At 48.1% G+C, this 23,028-nt stretch overlaps 5 protein-coding genes across 6 annotated transcripts in view; 2 read left to right on the top strand and 3 right to left on the bottom strand.

Moving 5' to 3' along the window:
* Positions 1-507: 507 nt before the first annotated feature.
* thap11 (THAP domain containing 11) lies at positions 508-1,894 on the top strand. Its single transcript, XM_077023927.1, has one exon. The coding sequence runs from the start codon at positions 651-653 to the stop codon at positions 1,389-1,391; it is 741 nt and encodes a 246-aa protein (XP_076880042.1). The 5' UTR covers positions 508-650; the 3' UTR covers positions 1,392-1,894.
* Positions 1,895-2,035: 141 nt separating this feature from the next.
* On the bottom strand, positions 2,036-9,243 carry cog4 (component of oligomeric golgi complex 4). Its single transcript, XM_077023924.1, has 19 exons — positions 9,087-9,243; positions 8,763-8,845; positions 7,827-7,941; positions 7,488-7,662; positions 6,937-7,130; positions 6,609-6,714; positions 6,154-6,311; positions 5,972-6,030; positions 5,701-5,834; positions 4,806-4,924; positions 4,569-4,735; positions 4,091-4,256; positions 3,511-3,573; positions 3,254-3,370; positions 3,075-3,167; positions 2,883-2,966; positions 2,703-2,804; positions 2,492-2,620; positions 2,036-2,360 (listed from the first exon to the last, which is right to left on the bottom strand). The coding sequence occupies exons 1-19, from the start codon at positions 9,219-9,221 to the stop codon at positions 2,226-2,228; spliced, it is 2,334 nt and encodes a 777-aa protein (XP_076880039.1). The 5' UTR covers positions 9,222-9,243; the 3' UTR covers positions 2,036-2,225.
* A 305-nt stretch (positions 9,244-9,548) lies between these two features.
* Positions 9,549-12,423, top strand: nrn1lb (neuritin 1-like b). The gene is made up of 4 exons (XM_077023931.1): positions 9,549-9,656; positions 10,261-10,346; positions 11,507-11,648; positions 11,793-12,423. Exons 2-4 carry the CDS (start codon positions 10,313-10,315, stop codon positions 12,103-12,105), a joined length of 489 nt encoding a protein of 162 aa, XP_076880046.1. The 5' UTR covers positions 9,549-9,656; positions 10,261-10,312; the 3' UTR covers positions 12,106-12,423.
* Positions 12,424-12,601: 178 nt separating this feature from the next.
* On the bottom strand, positions 12,602-21,395 carry dnaaf1 (dynein axonemal assembly factor 1). Of its 2 annotated transcripts, XM_077023928.1 has the most exons (12): positions 21,292-21,395; positions 18,528-18,620; positions 17,913-18,306; positions 17,620-17,698; positions 16,789-16,880; positions 16,416-16,637; positions 15,037-15,203; positions 14,824-14,945; positions 13,976-14,142; positions 13,298-13,884; positions 13,053-13,106; positions 12,602-12,967 (listed from the first exon to the last, which is right to left on the bottom strand). In XM_077023928.1, exons 3-12 carry the CDS (start codon positions 18,286-18,288, stop codon positions 12,725-12,727), a joined length of 2,109 nt encoding a protein of 702 aa, XP_076880043.1. In that variant the 5' UTR covers positions 18,289-18,306; positions 18,528-18,620; positions 21,292-21,395; the 3' UTR covers positions 12,602-12,724. The 2 variants fall into 2 exon arrangements, with proteins under 2 accessions (XP_076880043.1, XP_076880044.1); XM_077023929.1 differs by lacking the exon at positions 21,292-21,395 and having other exon boundaries at positions 18,141-18,571.
* dok4 (docking protein 4) overlaps positions 19,336-23,028 on the bottom strand; it is a 37,975-nt gene continuing 34,282 nt past the window's right edge. The window contains 1 exon segment of the mRNA XM_077023930.1: positions 19,336-22,938. Coding sequence (XP_076880045.1) covers positions 22,814-22,938 — 125 coding nt within the window. The 3' untranslated portion in view covers positions 19,336-22,813.

Below are 23,028 nucleotides of genomic sequence, written 5' to 3' on the forward strand. Positions count from 1 at the left end.
AAAGGTAATGCGCAATGAAACACGGTCTAATGTATTTTTAGAGAGTACACAAACGTCTCCGACACAGTACGCTCGCCGTGTGTCGTGTATATAGTCGGGAAGAGAGCCGACACTTATTGTTATACACCGACACTTATTGTTATACACCGTTCATCGCAGTAATGTAAACTGTGGCTGCGGCTACATATACGGCCAGGGTTGCCAGGTCCTACAAAAATATCCCGCACAAAGTCAGTGTAAAACCCGCCCTTCAGAAGCCTAAACTAGCCCAAAGCCCAAAGTTGTTGACGGAGGGGGGACAAATTAAGTATTATATCGCGAACGATTCTTAGTGTTGACTTGTAACTCCCGCGGTAGCCCAACTCAAAATTAGCCCAAAAAAAACCGCACCCCGCGACCCCAGAATTTTTTCCCGCGGCTGGACTTTCAAACGAGCCTAATTTGGCTTGAAAACCGCGAACCTGGCAACCCCGCGCTCCGTTCACCCGCGCTGAGACCAAAACAGGATGTCGTAAGCATTGTGGGACGTGTAGTTCCGCTTGTAGGCCGCGGCTCTCGCCAAACAGCGCACGAAGGAACCAAACAAAACAAAACCAACAAAAAAAACTTCCGGAGGGTCGCTGAAACCCTGGCGAGTTTGTTGTCGCATCATGCCGGGGTTCACATGCTGCGTGCCCGGGTGTTACAACAACTCGCACCGGGACCGGGAGCTGCGCTTCTACACCTTCCCGAAGGATCCCGCTCAGCGGGAGGTCTGGCTGAAGAACATCTCGCGGGCCGGGGTGAGCGGCTGCTTCAGCACCTTCCAGCCCACCACCGGACACCGGGTGTGCAGCGTGCACTTCCCCGGGGGCAGGAAGACCTACACCATCCGGGTGCCCACCCTGTTCCCGCTGCGCGGGGTCAACGAGAGGCGCGGGCGGCGCGGCCGGAGCAGGAAGGTGTCCGCCGCCGTGCCCATCATCTCCGGCGTGGTGCTCTCGGTGGACGGGGAGGGACACGACGACCCCGCCGTGGTGCAGATCGGCCAGAACGGCCAGTACATCACCCCCGTGGACCTGACCGCCGGTCCGGACGGGTCCAGCCCGGTCGCGGTGGTCCCCCACTCCGAGGATTTTGCAGGGGCAGGAGCGGCGGCGGCGCAGGCCGGCCGGTGCGTGGCGCCGTGCGGAGAGGACCACTCGTACTCGCTGACCAACGGCACCACGTCCGCCGAGCTGCTGCGGAAGCTGAACGAGCAGCGCGACATCATCGCGCTGATGGAGATCAAGATGAAGGAGATGAAGAGCACCATCCGCCAGCTGCGCGTGGCCGAGGCGCGCCTGCACGAGGACTTGCGCGAGAGGGACCGCGTGCTCGCCGCCGCCGCCTCGGTGAGGAAGAAACTCTGATCACGGCATGAGTGTGTTCGCCACACAGCAGATAACGGCGGCTGCGAGGCGGCGACACTCGCCTTGTATCGTAGTCCAGTTGATCAAGCCAGTTTGAGTTGTTTTTAGACTTACACACACACACCGGGACGCTGACGGTATATGAATTAATCTGTGCGCGTTGAACTGTCCAAAACGCGCAGCTCGGACTGAGACTTTGAATATAAACTTGTTCTCTTTTTTCTTTCCGTTTCCAGTTGGTCACAAAGGGAGATTTTTTTTCCTGTTTGCAGCATCTCAAAAATCTGCCACCCGATATTTAAATAAACTTAAGCCTTCATTCACACAAACTGTTCACCGCTGTGTGAAGGCGTTTCATGTGCTTGAGTTATTAACATCCATTATTTTTATTTTTTTTTTGAGTGGGATAACTACAGGATTCTTTTCAAACTGATGGATCCTCACGTTGTTTGAAACATTAACTGATGGTTTACAGTAAAGAAAAAGTCATCATTATCTGAGAGTCTTTCTTATCACCCTGGTTTGGCAGTAAATGAGTGTTGTTTTCTAAATGAGTAAAGTGACACGGCCTTTTGACCACTAAGAATGTTAATGGAGCTTTTGCATTTTTCTGACATTAATTCAGACTGGAAATTTGAAAAGGGTTATCGGTACAAACAGCAACAATTTATTTACTCAAAAGACAGCATCCTCTTTTAGACAAAGTCTGTACACAAATCTACAAAGAAAGATCCCCAGATTTAATTAACCCTTTCTTTTATGTTGAAGCTCAGGTGAGTGAGTACCACATACTGATAAGAAGTAAGCAGGTGTGTGTGTGCGCGTGTGTGTGTGTTAAAGGCGCAGTCTCTTGATGTCCTCGTTGCGGAAGTCTACTCGGAGTGCGAGGACCTGCCGGACCTCAGCAGGTGTGAGACGCCAGGTGAGGGGTCCTGAGTTCGGCCCCCAGTAATCCAAGATCTCCGATACCTGAAACAAATGCAAATCTTGAATCACATGCTTCTCAAAATAAAATTAAACCAAATATGAATGATTTTAAAATTGTGGTGTCTAGGAGTTCTTGTTAATAATCAGCACAGTTCACTGCTAGACAAACACACCCGCTCCAGGTTGAGAATTGTTGCCATCTGAGTAAGGCGTGCAAATTTATCCCGGATGGTCCAGGAGGTGACGGAAGACAGATATGCAACCAATGAACGCAGTTCCTTATCAAACTGCAGCCCCCCCAGCTGTATGAGGAACAGAACAGTTTGGACGTTAGACAACACTCACGTTACGTGTGTGGACAAGGAGGGGGAGAGACAGACTCACCCTGCTGAAGGTACATTTAAACACAGTTTTCTCCATCTCCACGGCAATAAGACTGGTCATCAGGCTAGTTAGAGTATCGTAGATCAGAGGAGACAGACCAACCTGCAGACAGGAGGGGGGCGTGAGGGAAACTTCACCATCATCACATCACACTGAACATGAAATGGGGGATTTCCTCACCTTAAACTCCAACATCAGCTGCTCTAGCTGTACAATGAGCTGCTGAACCCACGGGTCATTTGCTTCATACTCACTGAACTCTCCCTGGGAATGATGTAATTCATACACACGTCAGAGCAGAAGACAGAGGACTAAAAGAGATGGGTTTGTGGTGTAGGACATTATCTGTGCCGTTGGTTCCAAACTTCCTACCTCTTCAATATTATGCGAGACTGACAGGAAGTTGCTAATCCAGGGTTTCACCTGTGGTTTGATCGCCGTGTTGTTCAGCTCCTGAAGGCCCTCCTACATGCACAGGAGCACAAACAAATACAGGTATGCTCCAGGAAAAGAGCCAGGTGGACCTCAGACACAAGCACTCAGTTTCTGACCTGAAGGAGATCCTTGAACTTGCTGGAGGTGTTCACCAAATCTGAGAGACAGCTGTCAATCTTGGCCTGAGCATGTTCTGAGCCTGCCCCCTGACTGAACAACTTGGCACAGTCACTCTGAGAGAGAAGGAGAGAGAGAGAGAGAGAGAGAGAGAGAGAGAGAGAGAGAGAGAGAGATAGAGCATTAACGCGGTGTTATACGACAGTAACCGACCACAGAATGGGAGCAGGAGAGAATGAGTAACAGGAGGACACACCTCCAGGTTCTTCTTCAGAGTGCTGATATTCTCACTGCACACTTCCACATTATTCAAAGTCACCTGAAAGAACATTCAATTAGTAATAGGAGATGTGTGTGTGTGTGTGTGTGGGGGAGGTGCATGTGTGTGTGTGGGGGAGGTGTGTGTGTGTGGGGGTTTGTGGGACAGGTGTGTGTGTGTGGGGGAGGTGTGTGTGTGTGTGTGTGTGTGGGGGGGGGGGGACAGGTGTATGTGTGTGGGGGAGGGGTGTGTGTGTGTGTGTGTGTGTGAGGGGGGTGGTGTGGGACAGGTGTGTGTGTGTGTGTGTGAGGGGGGTTTTTGGGACAGGTGTGTGCATGTGTGTGTGTGTGGGGGACAGGTGTATGTGTGTGGGGGAGGTGTGTGTGTGTGAGGGGATGGTGTGGGACAGGTGTGTGTGTGTGGGGGAGGTGTGTGTGTGTGTGTGTGTGAGGGGGTGGTGTGGGACAGGTGTGTGTGGGGGGGGGGGGGGGGCGGACGGACAGGTGTGTGTGTGTGTGTGTGTGTGTGTGAGGGGGTGGTGTGGGACAGGTGTGTGTGTGTGGGGAGTGCTGGTCACCAGGTACGCGTTCTTGGCCTGCTCCTGGCTCTCCATGCCCAGCGTTTGGATCTTGCCGTGCTGTAAGCTGCTCTGCATCAGACTGACTGCACTGCTGACCCCTCGCTGCAGGTCGTGAAGTGCACTGGCTGGGTAACCTGCACGAAGCTTACACACCAGCACCTCCCTGCACACACACACGCACACACGCGCACACGCACACACGCACACACACGCACACACATTACAAACCGCTGCATAAATCACACTTTCTCAGGGCAAAAAAAACATTCAAGGGGCCAGTGGCTCCCAAAAGGAAAAACAGCAGGTGCAGTCTGGATCCCTGTTCACCTTCCTGCTTCTGTCCTGGACCTGAACACCGCCGTGTCCTGTGAGCAGGACTGACACACATCACTAAGAACTGGTGAACTCTAGGTGTACAGGTGTATGTCGGTGTGTCAGGTGAACACCACTAGAGTGTTACGGTGGAGTGGGGCACCTGAAGTCCGTCTCCAGCACGCTGGTGGCGTGGTTGATCATGGCACAGACGCAGTCCGAGCTGCTGCTGGTCAGAGCTCTGCTGATGCATTTCTTCACGATGTAGAACACGTCGTCCACCATGCTGGAGGTCAGCTGACCCGCCTCTGCTGCGTCCATGGCGACCGCCTGGGCAGAGATCACAGTTCACTCATGCTGGACTACACAGTACCGCAGGCCACGCCTTCGTGTGCGTTACCTTGGTGACGGTCTCCCTCATATAAAACTCCTCCATTGGGATGTAGTAGCCAATCAGCTCCTGCATGGTGCGGCTGAGCTGGCAGTCCTTCAGGAGACGCTCCAAACACTGATGGTGTTCTGGAACACAACCACACACATCCACACACATCAGCTCCACACACCACCTCACACACATCCACACACACCAGCTCCACACACCACCTCACACACAACCACACACACATCAGCTCCACACACAACCCCACACATCAGTTCCACACACCACCTCACACACAACCATACACATACCCACACATCAGCTCTACACACCACCTCACACACATCCACACACCACCTCCCTCACAACACCACCTCACACACATACCCACACATCAGCTCCACACACCACCTCACACACAACCACACACATACCCACACATCAGCTCCACACACCACCTCCCTCACAACCCAACACACCACCTCCCTCACAGTGTGCGAGTGCACTAGCTGCTAAGCATACACTACTATGTGTGTGTGTGTGTGAGCACGCGTGTGTGTGTGTGTGTGTGAGCACGTGTGTGTGTGTGTGTGTGTGAGCACGTGTGTGTGTGTGTGTGAGCACGCGTGTGTGTGTGTGTGTGTGTGTGCACGCGTGTGTGTGTGTGTGAGCACGCGTGTGTGTGTGTGTGAGCACGCGTGTGTGTGTGTGTGTGTGTATGTGTGAGCACGCGTGTGTGTGTGTGTGTGTGAGTGTGTGTGTGTGTGTGTGAGCACGCGTGTGTGTGTGTGTGTGTGTGAGCACGCGTGTGTGTGTGTGTGTGAGCACGCGTGTGTGTGTGTGAGCACGCGTGTGTGTGTGTGAGCACGCGTGTGTGTGTGTGTGTGTGTGAGCACGCGTGTGTGTGGGTCGTCACCGGTAACCAGAGCCTCCGGCGCTGTTGCGTCCACAACCTCAAAATCAGCTGCAATGCGGCGCCTTAAAAATCGCAGGTACAGCTCTGCTCTGGAGTTCATCAGGGTGACCTCACACAGCACTGGATCCAGCTCCCTGAACACACACACACACAGTCACACACACACACACACACACACACACACACACAGTCACACACACACACAAGCTTCCACTGCTCCATCAGAATTAATCCTGTCAATCGTGTTGCATGTTTGGCGTGTGAACGGTACCTGGGCTCAATCTTGTCAGCAGGACCCGCCCTCAACATGCAGTTCTGCACAACTTGGAACTACAGAGACAACAATGGTGCATCACACACCAAGAACAGTTCAGTAAAGAGCCAAGAAACACAATTAAAGAACCTCAACAAATCACACAAAGACTCAAACATACAGTCAGACACACACACAACCTTGCTGCGATAGTCCCGTTGCTGGATGAACTTGTCCACCACTTTCTGTGCCTGCAGGTCACACTCTTTCTGAAGGTGTGTGAGGAGGCTGTGCAGGCGTCCCGGGCCGTAGTACGTCTCCACTATGGGCTGGTGAGTCTCCACAATCCGAGCAATGCCTAACAGTCCCAAATTCAGGCCTGGGTCAGTATGTAGTTTTGTTTGAGTGGCCCTTAAAAGGAACACTCCTTCTGTCCTGTAACACTCACATTACTGCATGTACTGCATGGTGGACACTGAACAAACGTACCAGATCACTTTACAAAACAGTGAACTACATAAACCTAGAAATATACCAGATGTGTTCATATATTTCTTTAGATTTTATTAAAACTAGGTCAGAATGTGTAGAATGGTTCTGGTGTCCCACAGGCCCGGGACCGTCCTGAAGGATTGAGAGATGTGAGGAGCCTCACCCTCCAGCAGCAGTGTGAGGGTGTCGGCGAAGACCAGAGGAGCTCGGCGTTCGCTCACGTCAGAGCCCGTCGCCAACAGCAGGTTCTCCTCAGCCTTGCTCGCCAGCTGAGAGAGAAAACACAGCAGACCTGGGTGTGAAGAAACAAATCACACACACACACACACACACATACACACACACACACACACACACACACACACAGACAGACAGACAGACACACACCCACGGACAGACAGACACACACCCACGGACACACAGACGGACACACAGTGGGAGAACACACACACAGACAGACACACAGACAGACAGACTGGGAGAAGACACACCTGACTGCAGAGGTACTGGGAGAACTGGGCAAGTCCCTGCTCATGGAGGCCAAGCAGGGGGAGGATTTTAAAGAAGCGTTCCACTTGAGGTAGATCACCCGTAGCAACTGCCTCCTCTAGTCGCTTAGTAACCAGTGCCTTCAAACTCAGCTCTGCGTCCTGCAGCAGAGCAAGACTGGCATCCACCGCAGTACCTGCAGGACAGCAGCAGACGTTAGCATAGCAGCAGACGTTAGCATAGCTGCAGACGTTAGCATAGCAGCAGACGTTAGCATAGCAGCAGACGTTAGCATAGCAGCAGACGTTAGCATAGCAGCAGACGTTAGCAGACGTTAGCATAGCAGCAGACGTTAGCATAGCTGCAGACGTTAGCATAGCTGCAGACGTTAGCATGGCTGCAGACGTTAGCATGGCTGCAGACGTTAGCATGGCTGCAGACGTTAGCATGGCTGCAGACGTTAGCATGGCTGCAGACGTTAGCATGGCTGCAGACGTTAGCATAGCTAAAGCACAGCACAGGGGACTGAGAGATTGTAACAGGTGAGACTTACTCTCCCCTCCCTGTCTGCTAAGCTCGATCACTGATTGGTCGAGCGAGAGGTATCGGTGGATATGGGCGGCGGCTTGTTCGTAGTCCTGGTTGCGCATGGCAGTCTGGACACCGTCTGTGCAGAACTTCAGGTCCAGAATATCATCAGCCCGCTGGATCGCCTGGTACAGCCTTTTCTAAAAGGAACACACAGTGCGTGTTTTACCATCTTGAAGCAGTTCAGTGCAACTTGTGTGTGGTTTTAGTGAATGGACAGATCGGTCACTGTGTGTTGTTTTAGTGAGCGTGTGCGTGTTTTAGTGAGCGTGTGCGTGTTTTAGTGAGCGTGTGTATCAGTCACCTTGGTCAGGTCCAGCTGTCTGACCTTACTGCTCACGTTCTCTGCCAGACTGCAGGTGAAGTTGATCATACCAGACAGCTGGGCAGCATCTCCTTCAATCAGCTGCAGGTTTGGGCTGAGAAACACAGACACACTGGGCTGAACCACCTGTCACAGAGGAGCTGAGTAGAATCGCACTGGTCAGGTGGATTATTGATACTTCCCGGTATCATTTGACTGGGGTCTGCCTGCAGACTGAAGATTTGATCTCACACACACACACACACACACACACACATCTGCATGTTCAGTATATGCTCCTTCACCATAACGATTTCTGTGCAGGATTCTTCCTCCATTCTAGTACAGACCAGGAGTGCTTCTCAAACCCCACACACTCACCCCGTCCTCGTCCCAAACCCCACACACACTCACCTCGTCCTCGTCCCAAACCCCACACACACTCACCTCGTCCTCGTCCCAAACCCCACACACACTCACCCCGTCCTCGTCCCAAACCCCACACACACTCACCTCGTCCTCGTCCCAAACCCCACACACACTCACCCCGTCCTCGTCCCAAACCCCACACACACTCACCCCGTCCACGTCCCAAACCCCACACATACTCACCCCGTCCACGTCCCAAACCCCACACACACTCACCCCGTCCTCGTCCCAAACCCCACACACACTCACCTCGTCCTCGTCCCAAACCCCACACACACTCACCCCGTCCTCGTCCCAAACCCCACACACACTCACCCCGTCCTCGTCCCAAACCCCACACACACTCACCTCGTCCTCGTCCCAAACCCCACACACACTCACCTCGTCCTCGTCCCAAACCCCACACACACTCACCTCGTCCCAAACCCCACACACACTCACCCCATCCTCGTCCCAAACCCCACACACACTCACCCCGTCCTCGTCCCAAACCCCACACACACTCACCCCATCCTCTGGAGTGCAAGCATCTTCGTTTCGATGTTGCCCTGCTGTCCAGCGAGAGTCTCCAGTTCTGTCTGCACATCTGCCTGCAGGAGGATCACTCTGTCATCATCTTATTACAGTACACACACACACACACACACACACACACACACACACACACACTCACTCACTCACTCACTCACTCACTCACTCACTCACTCACTCACTCACTCACTTGCCCCCGGGGGCATCTGCACACACACACATCCGGGTCCTAAGCGCAGCTCGCTTGGCTAGTACAGGAATATGTGGGTTGTTCCGCTAGAAACAGAACCCTCACGTTACCTCCTCGGCACACAGCTGCGCATATACGCGCTCCAGGTCTTCCAGCTCCGTCAGACCCTCTATGGTCTCGGCCCGGACGGCGGACAGCCCCGCTGGACCGGCTCGGCGACGCGACGGAGAACCCACGTCCTCCATCACCAGCCCACATATACACAAACTGCGTCACTTCCGCAATGCTTCCGTTCTTCTTCGACACGAAGCCGATGACGCAGCAGCCAACAACATCGCCATCTACCGCTCGACGTTTAAACAGTTCTCATACAAGGCCTACAAAATTAAATGTCGTTTCATTTGTATGTCTTGCACGGTTTAAATTGTATGGATATAAATGGGAAGGATCTGAAAGAGGACTCCCTCTCTCTCTCTCTCTCTCTCTCTCTCTCTCTCTCTCTCTCTCTCTCTCTCTCTCTCTCTCTCTTTCTCTCTCTCTCTCTCTCTCTTTAGGAAGGCTGTGTCCTAATCCTCCTCTCCAAGTCGATTTTCCCAAATCCAAACCCACCAATCAAACAACCGAGTGTCCTGCCTGAGCCATGCCAGTGCACGAGGATGACAAACTGGTCAAGTGGAAATGTATACTTCAGCTCTAGACTTTCTCTATGAAGTGTGTGTGTGTGTGTGTGTGTGTGTGTGTGTGTGTGTGTGTGTGTGTGAGAGAGAGAGAGAGAGAGAAAGAGAGAGAGAGACTCACCCTGCTGAAGGTACATTTAAACACAGTTTTCTCCATCTCCATTGCGATAAGTCTGGTCATCAGGTTAGTTAGAGTATCGTACATCAGTGGAGACAAACTCACTGAACTCTCCCTGGGAATGATGGCATTTATACACACTTCAGAACAGATGACAGAGGACTAAAAGACTAGAAGAAATGGGTTTGTAGTGTATGACAATCTATGTGCCATTGGCATTAATTCAGATACTTCCAAAGGAGCAGGTTGAGATTATATGAGATTATATGTTCTGAAACATGCAGACATATTGTTTATTTTTCCTTCTCAGTTATGATGCTCTATGCAACCGGAAACGGTATTTAATCCCAGCCTTTTTTGTAAATAATCTGATGCTGCTAAAATCCTTCCTGCTCTATTATTCGCATGGCTGTAGGATTGGATGAGATTCCATGACAAGGCTACAGCTGCGTGTGTTTGACAGAGTGTGTGTGTTCTTCTGGTTTCCAGTGTTTGTAGAGTGTGTGGGCTTTTAGCGCCCAGACTCAAGCTTTGCAACGGAATGTATCTTCTGGTGTTCTTCTCATTCTACCTCAGTGAGTAAAACTACTGTAGATCTTCCTCTGTGTGTGTATGTGTGTGTGTGTGTGTGTGTGTGTGTGTGTGTGTGTGTGTGTGTGTGTGTGTGTGTCCCCATTAATATTATTAGGTTATGTTACAATATAGCTATACTTCTAGACATAGTACTGCTGTGGTTCAGAGAAACCTAGAACACAATCAAGCCATTCTAAATGTGACAGTGTTTAAAGATCAGAACAAAAGAAACTGTGCAGAACATTCAAATGTGAAATCAATAATGAATGATGAATGCACTTCAGATGAATGAAAACACTCCAGATTAATTAACTCACAACAGATTGTGATTCCTTTACTGAAATGTGAATGAGGATTTTAGTTCCCTTTATTTATTACACCATTTACGTTTCTCTGCTACCTGTTCATTGTCTCAGAAAGAAATAATTACAGCAGCAGCAGAAATCATTACAGCAGCAGAAATCATTACAACAGCGCTCATCACAATGCAATGCAAATGAGTCACACACACACACACACACACACACACACACACACACACACACACACACACACACACACACACACACACACACACACACACACACACACACACACACACACACACTCATAATGAGCACATATGTACTTACACACTCATAATGAGCACATATGTACTTACACACTCATAATGAGCACATATGTACTTACACACTCATACACAGTGACATGTGAATGACAGGGACAGCTAGAAGTAGACAAACAGAAAGATTTGTGAGCGACTGTGTGGTGGGATTAAGGAAGCTTTGGCCTCTGGCTGTAATCCCAGATTAACTCACACATGAGCAGTTTTCACCACAGAACAGCTCAGACATGTCACAAAGTGCTCATTCTTAGTGTAACACACACACACACTAGTCTGGTTGTGTACTATGTAGTCTGGGTGAAGTCTGTGTTTGCAGTGTGAGTGTGTAGTGTGTGTGTTTGTGTAGTGTGTGTGGTGTGTGTAGTCTGTGTGTGTTTGTGTAATCTGTGTGCAGAGTGTCTGTAGTGTATTTGTGTAGTCTGTGTGTGCAGTGTGAGTGTGTAGTGTGTGTGTGTGTGTGTGTGTGGTGTGTGCAGTGAGTGTGTGTGTGTTACACTTTACTCTAGCATTCTCTCTGTTGTCCTCCGTCTCTGACAGGTCTGTGCTGCTCTGTGCTGGGAGCAGCAGGTTCTGAACCGTGCAGCTCTGTGTTCAGGGGATTTGCTGAGTGTCTAGTTACTCTGGGAGACAATGTGAGCGGCCGGCCCGAACACGTCCAGGACATCGGCTCCATCTGCAGGCAAGCAGCTTAACACACACATACACACACACACACACTTACTTGGCATATACAATTACAAATCGAATATATATAGGAGGTAAATAAAACAATGTGTGATATGTTACTGTACAAAGAGATAATGGACCTGGCACATTCTGGCAGGTCTTGGGACGACTTCCAGGTGTGTGTGAGCGGCGTGCTGTCCGAGTGCCAAGGTGACGCTGCAGACACCTGGGAGTCCTTGAGAGCAGAGTCTCGCAGGACACAGTTCTCTGGGAACCTTTATGAACTGTGTGCCAGCCGCACTCGAGATGCTACCCTGACCCCGCCCCACACCGCCTCTAGCACAGACGAGACCAATCAGGAGTCTTTAAAGGGGCTTGCTGCTTACACTGACCACGCCCGCTCTCTGCAGCTGTTGTTAGTATGTATCTCTGTTGTTCACGTCCACTGGGATGTGCTCACACCAGTGTAGACACACCAGCCTGCTTAGTGACAACAACACTGAAAACAATACGTAATGTGATATAAGATCTCCAAGACAACAATTTCAGTTTGAAAATATCTGATCCTGAAATGAAATCTGGGGAATGTGAGCGTAGCGCCCGGACACTGGACCCCCAGCACTGGTCTTCTGTCCTTTTTCACTGTGCTTGTTGATGTAAGCAGTAGATTATCATGTCAGATGTGATTTAGGCGACAGAATAAGCAGATCCTGTCCCCCAATGTACTGTGTGTTTACTGTACTATGTGTTTACTGTACTGTTTGTTTACTGTACTGTGTTTACTTTACTGTGTGTTTAATGTATTTTTACTTTTCTCATCAACACAACTGTTCCCAATTTATGAGTGACGGTGTGTCAGTTAATAAAAACAAAATAACACAAAACACACCAAAAAAAACATCATCAGTGTGTTTGTGGTGCTACAACATAAGAGAATAGAATATGAATATAGATTATACAAACAGGTTTAAAGATAAAGAAGCAATGCTTTATTCAAGAAAACATTTTCTAAAAACTATAACTATAAAGTTTTCATTCAAAACTATTAAGGATGAAACAATTGCATTTTTTGTTTAATATGCAGAGGTGTCAGTCCAGCTCTTCAATGAGGAGTTTTTTAATGGTTTGTTCTGTAGTTGGCAGGGCTTTGCTTGTCTCAGAGTCCAGTGCAGGTGCTATCTGATTGGTCAGAAGACCTTCTTCTCTGATTGACATTATATCAGCAGAAACACAAGCCGTCTGGGCGCCTCTCTGAAGCCTGTCCCACTGAGTAGGTTCTGAGTCAGAGTCGCTGTCAGTACCGGACACCACCTGGATTTTTGGACGGAAGACCTGGGGAAAGAATACACACTGAACAAGTAGCACATGACCTCTGTGGACAGATTATCTAGACTGCATGTTCCTGCTTGTTCTCTACCTGTGGAGATGATCGTGTGGAGCTGCAGTCAACGTCCTGAAGATCAGGCAGCTCCTGTGAAAAAGCAGGCAGAAGTTTGGGGCTCAACCAGGGTGAGCACAGGGTTACTGCTACAACACCAAGCTCTGGAGATCAAAGGCTGTTTCAAACAAGCTGTGTGTCTATAAACCTGTCACAGCTAACTCGTTCCTTAAAGCCATTCTTCAGTCAGGGGTGAATAATGTAGGATTTAGTGCTTGGCTCACGTTGATCATGAGTGATGGAGTGTCAGACAGGTGGATGGTCTCTATTTCTTCATCTGGGATCAGTTCAGTGACAGGGCCATCTTCACACTCGGATCTTAACCAGGATGGATGTTGGTGTTCCTTCTTCAGATGTGGTGGTGTTAACTTCACAGCAGGCGTCCACTCCAGGCTGCATCTCTTTGGTCCCTGTCCTGACTGCACAGTGTGGCCACGCACTGCTGCAGCTCCAACAGCCACTGGAGGAGCCGCGGATCCATTAACATCATCTACATCATCTTCTGCTTCTTCACCCTTGTTAACGGGTGACGGGAGAATCTGCTTCATGTCTGATGCTGATTGTAGATTACACTGCAGATCTGAATCAACAGTCTGATCTTGCTTTGCTATGAACAGGTTCGTTCGCACTGAGGCCGACTGGAGTGTCTCTCTGTTATCCAGTGCTGAATTAGCGTGCCCTGTCTCTGATATTAGTAAATCGCTCTCGTCCTGGTCAGTGGGCTCTGTTTCTAACGCAGGCAGGCTGACATCTCCATGTCCATGTGGCCTGCTCTGATCCTCTATGGCAGGACTTTCAGGCGCAAAGATTCCTGTAGATGAACCAGAAAAACAAGAATTGGACGCAAGACCAGCAGGAAAACTGCTGTGGTCGTACTTCTGTGATTCAGTATTTCTGCAAACCTCCGTCCTGTTGCTCTCGAGCTCGTTTGTGCTTCAGTGCGCTGTCTCTGATAGCCACCATGGCGTCCAGACCCTCCTGGATCTTCCTGCGTTCTCTGGTCTGCCACAGTTCCCTCTCCCGTCGCTCTGCCCCCAGCCCCCCTGTGGTCCAGGCCTCTGAGCACGCCCTGCACCGGTGCACAAGTCTGGGCATTCAGCCTCGCCACGACGCATGTGCACACTACAGAATCACACATTTCCTTTTCTACATTGTGCAAAATGACACTGCAGTAAAAAGCATGACATCATACAATAAATGACATCATTGAATCATTGAAAAAATATTGACATAATTGAAATTTCATGAAAAAATGATTTCAATGTTGCGCTTAACACTTATTGACACACAGTGAAAATAGTAAATGATTCTGCCTAATTCAATCAAACTAATTGATTTCTGTGTATTGTGATAATATGAAGCTTTGTACATCTGCAAACACCAGGTGCCATATATCAGTGTGCTGCTACACCCTTAAATGCACTTCACACTCACGCTACCATCTAGAGATCATGAACTCCATCCAGTGATGCCACAGCCAATCCGCAGCCTGAGAGAATAAAGCTGTCTGTCCTCAGGGAGGGAGGTGTGGCATACTCTCTCTCCAATATCAATCACACTGACACTGGACATGCGTCATGCATCAGAAGGCTGTGGTTAGCACTGCTCTCCCAGTGTGCAACACTGTGCCTAGGAGGACCCCCCCCCCCCCCCCCCCCTTCAGCAGGTGCTCTGTAAAAATCCAGACACCTCAAACCTAATTCTACGATACCTGAGGATGTCACACCCCTCACACCTGTGAGCCACTTACCTTTCCTTTGGAAACACAGGACGGTCATCAAGGTATGTCAGCTGCTTTAACCGAACAATCAGCGACTTCCTGTAGTTTGGAATTTTCTTTATGACTTCATTACCCGTAAGGTTTAGCACTCTCTGAAATAAATAAATATTAGCTGGCTTTCCAGCTTTTTCATAATACATTCTCTTATGTAGTTTATTAGCACGTGGTTCTGTATATGTGTACCAAATTGGGCATCTTCTCCAGTACAGTGATAATTTGCGGGTCATTGAGTTGGTTGTGTGACAGGTCCAGAACACTGATGGAGGGACAGTGACTGAGTTCCTCCACGTCACACACACTCTTCAGCTTGTTGTGAGAGATCTGTAGTGAGGTCAGCTCTGTCAGACAAGCTGCAGACACAGGACAGAGAATGAATGTATGTGTGTGTGTGTGTGTGTGTTTGTGTGTGTGTGTTTGTGTGTGTGTAGTGAGGTCAGCTCTGTCAGACAAGCTGCATACACAGGACAGAGAATGAATGTATGTGTGTGTGTATGTGTGTGTGTGTGTGTTTGTGTGTGTGTAGTGAGGTCAGCTCTGTCAGACAAGCTGCAGACACAGGACAGAGAATGAATGTATGTGTGTGTGTGTGTGTGTGTGTGTGTGTGTGTGTGTGTGTGTGTGTGTGTGTGTGTGTGTGTGTGTGTTTGTGTGTGTGCAGTGAGGTCAGCTCTGTCAGACAAGCTGCAGACACAGGACAGAGAATGAATGTATGTGTGTGTGAGTGTGTGTGTCTGCACGTGTGTGTATATGTGTGTAGGTGTGTGTGTGTGTGTGTGCAGTGAGGTCAGCTCTGTCAGACAAGCTGCAGACACATGACAGAGAATGAATGTATGTGTGTGTGTGTGCAGTGAGGTCAGCTCTGTCAGACAAGCTGCAGACACAGGACAGAGAATGAATGTATGTGTGTGAGAGTGTGTGTGTCTGCACGTGTGTGTATATGTGTGTAGGTGTGTGTGTGTGTGTGTGTGTGTGTGTGTGCAGTGAGGTCAGCTCTGTCAGACAAGCTGCAGACACATGACAGAGAATGAATGTATGTGTGTGTGTGTGTGTGTGTGTGTGTGTGTGTGTGTGTGTGTGTGTGTGTGTGTGTGTGTGTGTGTGTGTTTGTGTGTGTGCAGTGAAGTCAGCTCTGTCAGACAAGCTGCAGACACAGGACAGAGAATGAATATATGTGTGTGTGAGTGTGTGTGTCTGCACGTGTGTGTATATGTGTGTAGGTGTGTGTGTGTGTGTTTGTGTGTGTGCAGTGAGGTCAGCTCTGTCAGACAAGCTGCAGACACAGGACAGAGAATGGTAAGAGGGACAGCAGTGATGATGGACACATGTTTGTGTATGTGTGTGTGAGTGTGTGCACATGTATGTATATGTGTGTGTGTGTGTGCATGTGTGTGTATAAGTGTGTGTGTGCATGTGTGTGTATGTATAAGTGTGTGTGTGTGTATAAGTGTGTGTTTGTATGTGTATGTGTGTATAAGTGTGTGTGTATGTGTGCGTGTAGGTGTGTGTGTGTGTGTGTGTGTGTGTATGTGTATCTAAGTGTGTTTGTGTGTGTGGGTACTCACATATGTTCTGGATGACCCTGATATAGTTGTTGGAGACGTTGAGTGTGCTAAGCTTGGTCAGAGGGTGGAGATTCTCCAGCGTATCGATGAGGTTGTGGTGGAGATACAGGCAGCGAAGCTCCACCTGATTCTGCAGATTCTCAATTCTATGGATCCCATTGCACTCAAACCAGAGACAGCGCAAACCTGTGTACGCCTCTAAGCCCTCTATAACAGAAAAACCTGAAGCAGATACACATGATACTGACGTTTGTCAACTATTATATTTATATATTAAAAACAAAACACAAGAAAACAGCTCAAATAAAGCCTGTAGCCCATGGAAGGTCATGGAAGGTCATGAAGGGTCATGGAAGGTCATGGAAGGTCATACCTTTGTAGTGCAGGTACAGTGTGTCATTCAAACTTGGTGTCAGGTACAGTTTGTTTTGTTTGCAGTGATTCCTTAAAAACTCCTTTGTGATTCTAAATTAAGACAAAAAAAGATTTTCACTTTCACAATTTGCTATATGTAAGTAAGTAAGTAAAATACATTTATATAGCACTTTTCACAGGCACAAGCCACAAAGTGCTTTACAACGGAAAATAAAATAAAATAAATCAAAGACACAAAAACACACACTATAAAACAGAAATAAAATACAGTGTACAAGGTCAACGGCTGCAACCTCCACCACTAACTAAACGCCTGCGTAAAAAGGAAAGTCTTTAGCTGTTTTTTAAAAGTATCTACAGTGTCAGCTGATCTTAAATGTGGAGAAAGTGTGTTCCACAGTTTTGGAGCAACCACCTTAAATGCTCGGTCTCCACGAGTCTTTAGACATGAGCGTGGCACAGACAGTAAACTCAGGTTGTTTGCCCTGAGTAATCGTGATGAAGTGTAGGGGTGGAGCAGGTCAGCGACATACACAGGAGCTGTGTTGTGTAGTGCTCTGTATGTTAAAGTTAAAATCTTGAACTGGATCCTGAATTCTACAGGAAGCCAGTGTAAGGATTTTAAAATGGGTGTTATGTGAGACCGTCTGCTTGACTTGGTCAGTAACCTCGCTGCAGCGTTACATGGGCGGTGGGCATCGCTAAGAAAGGAGGAGATATACAAGCACACTCTTGGACATAAATGCTTTTCTTTCAGAATATATGAAGTCTCTTCTTTCAGAATATACCGGGTCTTTTCTCTGGTATACGCGCCTCTGTGCCACATTACCTGGGCCCGGAGTGTGTCACGGTGTCCGAACCGCCCCGTGTTTCTGTCACGGCGGCGTCTGGGCACTGAGGTTCTGTCCCTGCGGGATCACGGCATCATTTTAGTTACAGGTAACGGCACAGTAACAGCGCGGCCCGCCGGACAGGGCGCGGTGACCGGGGGCCTTGCACATTTAACCGGAGACTGGATCGTTAGTTATATACTTTGCTATGTGAGCGTAACGTCAGAACAGAACCGTATTCATGTATTCAGCTGGGCTATCTTATCGATATCTTAACGGTAGTGTCCTTCACCTGTACACACACATCCACCGGACCCGGTCAGTGTCCCGTCCTCACCGGAACCGGTCAGTGTCCCGTCCTTACCGGACCCGGTCAGTGTCCCGGTCCCATCGGAACCGGTCAGTGTCCCGTCCTCACCGGACCCGGTCAGTGTCCCGGTCCCATCGGATCCGGTCAGTGTCCCGGTCCCATCGGAACCGGTCAGTGTCCCACCGGAACCGGTCTGTGTCCCGTCCTCACCGGAGCCATTCAGCGTCCCGGTCTCACCAGAGCCGGTCAGTGTCCCGTCCTCACCGGAACCGGTCAGTGTCCCGTCCTCACCGGAACCGGTCAGTGTCCCGGTCCCACCGGAGCCGCTCGAGGACGAATCGTTCCGTTTAGTTTGCATGTTGGAGCAGATTCACTGCTGCAGATGTGAACGTGTGTTATTAGATACGATAACTAACAAATACGCAGATACTCCGCTGGTTAGTTAAGCTGTGCGTGTAATAGATTACGTGTATATACGTGTAAATATATAATATATACGTAAATATATACGTGTATATATTATGTGTAAATACGTGTGTATATTATGTGTATGTGTAGTTAGTCAGCTAGTTAGCCAGCGAGCTAACGCTAACGTACAAACACCGAGTGGAGTCCTGTTTCCATGGAGACCAGTAGAAGTGTGTCTTGTTTCCGCTGCTGCGCCGTGGTGTTTATTTCCACACAACAGTCCTTTAAAGATATAAATCACAACCCCATCCTTCACAATCTTACTGCACAATAAAAAGATGCGACCTAATCAGATTGTATTAGAGGCAAAACAATTCAGACACATAATTTCAATACAAAAAAGTTCAGCGGTAGAAGTTCAAAGGCGTTTAAAATTCAAAATCTAGTGAGACAGCTTTGCTTCCATATTCAATGTATTAACATAATTGGTGACTATATTAATATAATTTGTGAATTCTGATCTTCCATCCATTAAAGGAGTTTATGATTTATCACATGGAAATGGAGCAATGCCAAATATGGACATGAAATGTCATTTTATTAACACTAGTTAGGGATTAGGGTTAGGGTTAGTGTTAGTGGTTATGGTTATGTTAGGGTTAGGGTATACTGAAATCTACTATACTGAAATCTATTTCCCCCTAAGGTTTTCCAAAATGACTGATAATGGGTTTAGCCATCTAATTTACAAGAACTAACATAAATGTGGACAAATGTGCTTTTAGTTCGTCTATGCTTCTGAATGACTAAACTAAACTTGCAATGCAGTACTAAATACTGCAGTACAAATGCAGTACTAATGCAGTACTGTCACACTGACACGTACTGTACTGACAGTTTTCTTGCAAGTTCCCATGTTGGACCTAATCGTGTTGAATTCACTCGTGCCTACCAAAAACAGACAAAACTAAAAACAAACAAATTCCACACAGTTCCATAGTATAAAAACATACTTTATTGTAAAAAATGCAAAATGTTATGCCACAACCATCACATGACACACATGGTGCTGTGTGAGCTGCATTTGTGAGGCAGACAGCCGTTCCCAGCATGCTCTGGTGTGAACCCTAATGAACGGCCGGTCCCAGCATGCTCTGGTGTGAACCCTAACAACCTCAACCTCTGGACTTCCTCTGTCTGAAGGTGTAACTCAGAAAAACACGCATCGTTTTAGAGTAAATGTTCAGAGTGGACATCATCAGTGTTTCATTTTGGACTGACCCAGCGAAGATTCTACTGGTTATTACTGGCTGTTAATGGTCTCTTTGAAACGCTCACTTACAAGACATTAACAAGAACGAGTGACCAGATAACACATCACATAGAGACACATGAAAGTCCCATCCAGAGCCTACATACGTCTAATCTGGTTTAATAATCCAACTGGCTTAATAGACCAACTGGCTTAATGGTTCAACTGGTTTAATGGTCCAACTTAGTTTCAGTACTTTAGAGCTCAGTATCATAGAGACAAAAGTCGTATGGGTTCATGTTAAATAGTGTTTTATGTGTCAGCCACACTTAAAGCTAATTCAACAGTTTAAGCACACATTATCTCAACCTACTGTGCAAATTAGTTGTTTCATTAAAAAGTTGTGGTTTTTCAGTGTTTTTCTCTGTTTATTATGACTAGTACTAAAAGTACTAGTACTGAGTACTAAGTATATAATTCTATTGAATATATGAACATATTTAAAATATAAGGTGACTGTAAAACAGCATTTCAAAAGAAGAGTTCTGAGAATGCGATGCTGTCTCTATGTCCCAGAGGACTGGTGAAGCAGAATCATTGAACTGATGTTTGTAGGCCAGAGCACCAACTCAGCTCTGGCCTACAAACTAACGCTGGATTTGTATTTGAATTGAAGTTCTTCACTGGCACCTATCTTGGCACCCCCAGTTTATTTGGCCGAATGTGTGGGAGTTCACCTTTAACCTCTCATGTCCATGAGGACGGTGGGGCGCTCACCTCTGACCTCTCATGTCCATGAGAATGCTAGGGTGCAAAGTTCTTAATGTACCTCAGCTGCTATCTCAATCTTATTTTCAGTTCAATGGAGAAAAGCAAGTAGAACAGAAACATGAGCAGAGTGCAGAGTCAGGACGAGTCAGGACAAGGGAGGACGAATCGTCCCTTTTGGAGACAGAAGATGGATTCTCGAGAATGTAATTAATATTGGGCTAGAGGATACAAACCACTGTACACAACATGCTCTACAGTAGAAAGACTTTCAACAAGGAGGACAGGTTCTACTGTTAATATAGTGAAGTCCATTCATTTCCCAGAGAACAAAACTATTTTAAGTGGTTTTTTAAAAGGAAATTGACCTACATACATGTTTGAACTCCCCACCAGTGCAGGACACCCCACCAGTGCAGGACACCCCACCAGTGCAGGACTCCCCACCAGTGCAGGACTCCCCACCAGTGCAGGACACCCCACCAGTGCAGGACACCCCACCAGTGCAGGACTCCCCACCAGTGCAGGACTCCCCACCAGTGCAGGACACCAATGTACTTGCATTTGCCACCTGACCAAACACAGACATTCCAACACAGCGGTTTCCCCTTCGCCCAGTGACACACAACCACCTCATATGAAATAAACTGTTTTATATACATGGTCTTAGTGGCATGACAAAATTAGCTTACACAAAGAGCAAAATTTAGGAGAAACAGGTGCATGTGAACATGTAAATTTAGCCCTTCTTTTGTTGGACATATTAAATATACACTCTGTGTGTGTTGGTATGCATGCAATTTTATGATTTCCAGCATTAAATAAGTATTAGACATAAAGCTGTTCCACACAGTGCATCTCAAAATATAGAATGGCACCAGGCCGAGCTGGTCGTTCTTCAGAGCCTGGTGTCTCCACGGTCCTAGCACCCACCTGGTAGACAGGAGTCCTGCAACCAGTAGACTGGCCAAACAGGAGTGAATCAGACGGCTCTGGAAAGGAACGCCAGCATCTGGACGGCGCTGCATATTCCCCTTTGAAGATGGATTTCTGGGTGGAATGACTAATTAGGACTTCTATTCTCAAAATCTCAAAAAAATCTCAAAAACTCATATTCTCAAAATCTCCCAACTACGCAAAAGTTATTCCAGTGTTTCTTCTAAAACCATGTGACCAAACCTAATCCTTTCTTAGAAGAACCAGGTCTGTACAGGATGTGTTCCTATACAGAAGCCATGAAGGAGGAGGTGGAGAAGGGCTAACAGTGACATGAGAGCACTGTGCCAAAACAATAATCACACACATTATGGTGCTAAGTCTAGTATCAGTTTGAGCATCACAGTGCCAATGTGAATTCAGCCGCAAACCATGTGGGCTACCAGGAAAATCAACTAACATAAAATGGCATTTTGTGCTTTGCTGGTTAATGTAAATACATAGACTGTTTTACAAAAAACCCAACATGAGATGTCACCTTTATGTCTAATCCCTGATTCACAGGTGGATTAAGTGTATGTACACTCATACCTGCTGTCCTGAAGAAGGGCCTGGTTTCCTGCCCAAGGTCAGGAGGGGTCACAGCAGGAGGAATGAGGTCTCACAGCCTTTGGGCAGTGGGTTAATCCACCACGTGGAACATCTCACATGGAACATCTCATCATTTTTCTTTTTTAAAGCATTTTTATCCATGCTTTAAAAATTTCTCAGTCAGTCAGGAATCTGCAGAAGGTAGACGGGTATAAACGGACTTCAAGTTGCTTCGGTATTGGAACAAAAGTAATCAAGGAAAAGTGAATGTGAAGTGACATTTGTTTCAGAGTTCCTGACGAATGCGTCCTTGCTTTTCCCCTTGAGTTGTGTCACTCTGTGTGCTGAGCACAGTCACATTAGAGCCTTAAGAACCAGAGTTTCAGTTCTGATGCTGCATCTCAAAGCAGCGGGAGGAGTGGAAGCCGGTCTACTCTAGTTCTATAAGTTCTTCAACTCGTCCTTGGTAGTAATTCCAAGTGAACTACACCAACGGCAGCGTTTAGATCTCAAAACTGCTGCACAGTCAAAGAGAACATGCACCAAAATACAGACAAGAGTGAGAGCGTGCATGTGACAGAGGCATTATAAAACTAAAGCACTGACACCCATAGAAACAGAACGGCAATTTCTATTGGTTTCTATGGGTCACCATTTCTGTTGCAACATGAACGAAATCTTGTTGCATCGCTATCGACTTGTCTTTGGAAAACTTTCCAATCCAAACGTTCCCTCTCAGGAAGCTCCCTCAGCAATCTGGACCGACTTGTGGAAAGCTGGTTCTGTCTGAAGGCCCAGGCCCGTAGCCGCCCCAGGATTGGGGGATGGGGTGGGTGGGATGGGTTTGGGACAAGGAGGATGCTAGGGGCAGAGTCCAGTCTGGAGGAAGATTCAGGGGTGAGGCCTGAAGGTTTGTCCATGACGCTCCTCACTGGCTGGGGTACGTGGAGAATGGTGCTGGATGGTGCTGGCCCACTGGGTGAGACTCTGGGGGAAGGTGGGTGGAGCAGAAGCCAGGCCCCGCCCCCGACTCAGCGGCTGGGAACATCTCACCTACGCACATGCACAGGAGAGAACTGAGAGGGCTACGACGTGGACGCTGTCGACAGTTTTACACCCCCAGGTTCCCCGCAGGTTCTTTAC

The sequence above is a fragment of the Brachyhypopomus gauderio genome, chromosome 12, assembly GCF_052324685.1.
Source record: "Brachyhypopomus gauderio isolate BG-103 chromosome 12, BGAUD_0.2, whole genome shotgun sequence".
NCBI lineage: Eukaryota > Metazoa > Chordata > Actinopteri > Gymnotiformes > Hypopomidae > Brachyhypopomus > Brachyhypopomus gauderio.

Coding starts and splice junctions, on each gene's coding strand:
- thap11 (XM_077023927.1), top strand. CDS start 651: ATGCCGGGGTTCACATGCTGCGTGCCCGGGTGTTACAACAACTCGCAC.
- cog4 (XM_077023924.1), bottom strand. CDS start 9,221: ATGGAGGACGTGGGTTCTCCGTCGCGTCGCCGAGCCGGTCCAGCGGGG. Junction 6,031..6,153: donor AACGGGACTATCGCAGCAAG/GTTGTGTGTGTG, acceptor TTGTCTCTGTAG/TTCCAAGTTGTGCAGAACTG. Junction 2,805..2,882: donor AGCTGATGTTGGAGTTTAAG/GTGAGGAAATCC, acceptor TCCTGTCTGCAG/GTTGGTCTGTCTCCTCTGAT.
- nrn1lb (XM_077023931.1), top strand. CDS start 10,313: ATGTATCTTCTGGTGTTCTTCTCATTCTACCTCA. Junction 10,347..11,506: donor GTTCTTCTCATTCTACCTCA/GTGAGTAAAACT, acceptor CGTCTCTGACAG/GTCTGTGCTGCTCTGTGCTG. Junction 11,649..11,792: donor GACATCGGCTCCATCTGCAG/GCAAGCAGCTTA, acceptor ACATTCTGGCAG/GTCTTGGGACGACTTCCAGG.
- dnaaf1 (XM_077023928.1), bottom strand. CDS start 18,288: ATGCAAACTAAACGGAACGATTCGTCCTCGAGCGGCTCCGGTGGGACC. Junction 14,946..15,036: donor TGGAGAAGATGCCCAATTTG/GTACACATATAC, acceptor TATTTATTTCAG/AGAGTGCTAAACCTTACGGG. Junction 13,885..13,975: donor TCGAGAGCAACAGGACGGAG/GTTTGCAGAAAT, acceptor GTTCATCTACAG/GAATCTTTGCGCCTGAAAGT.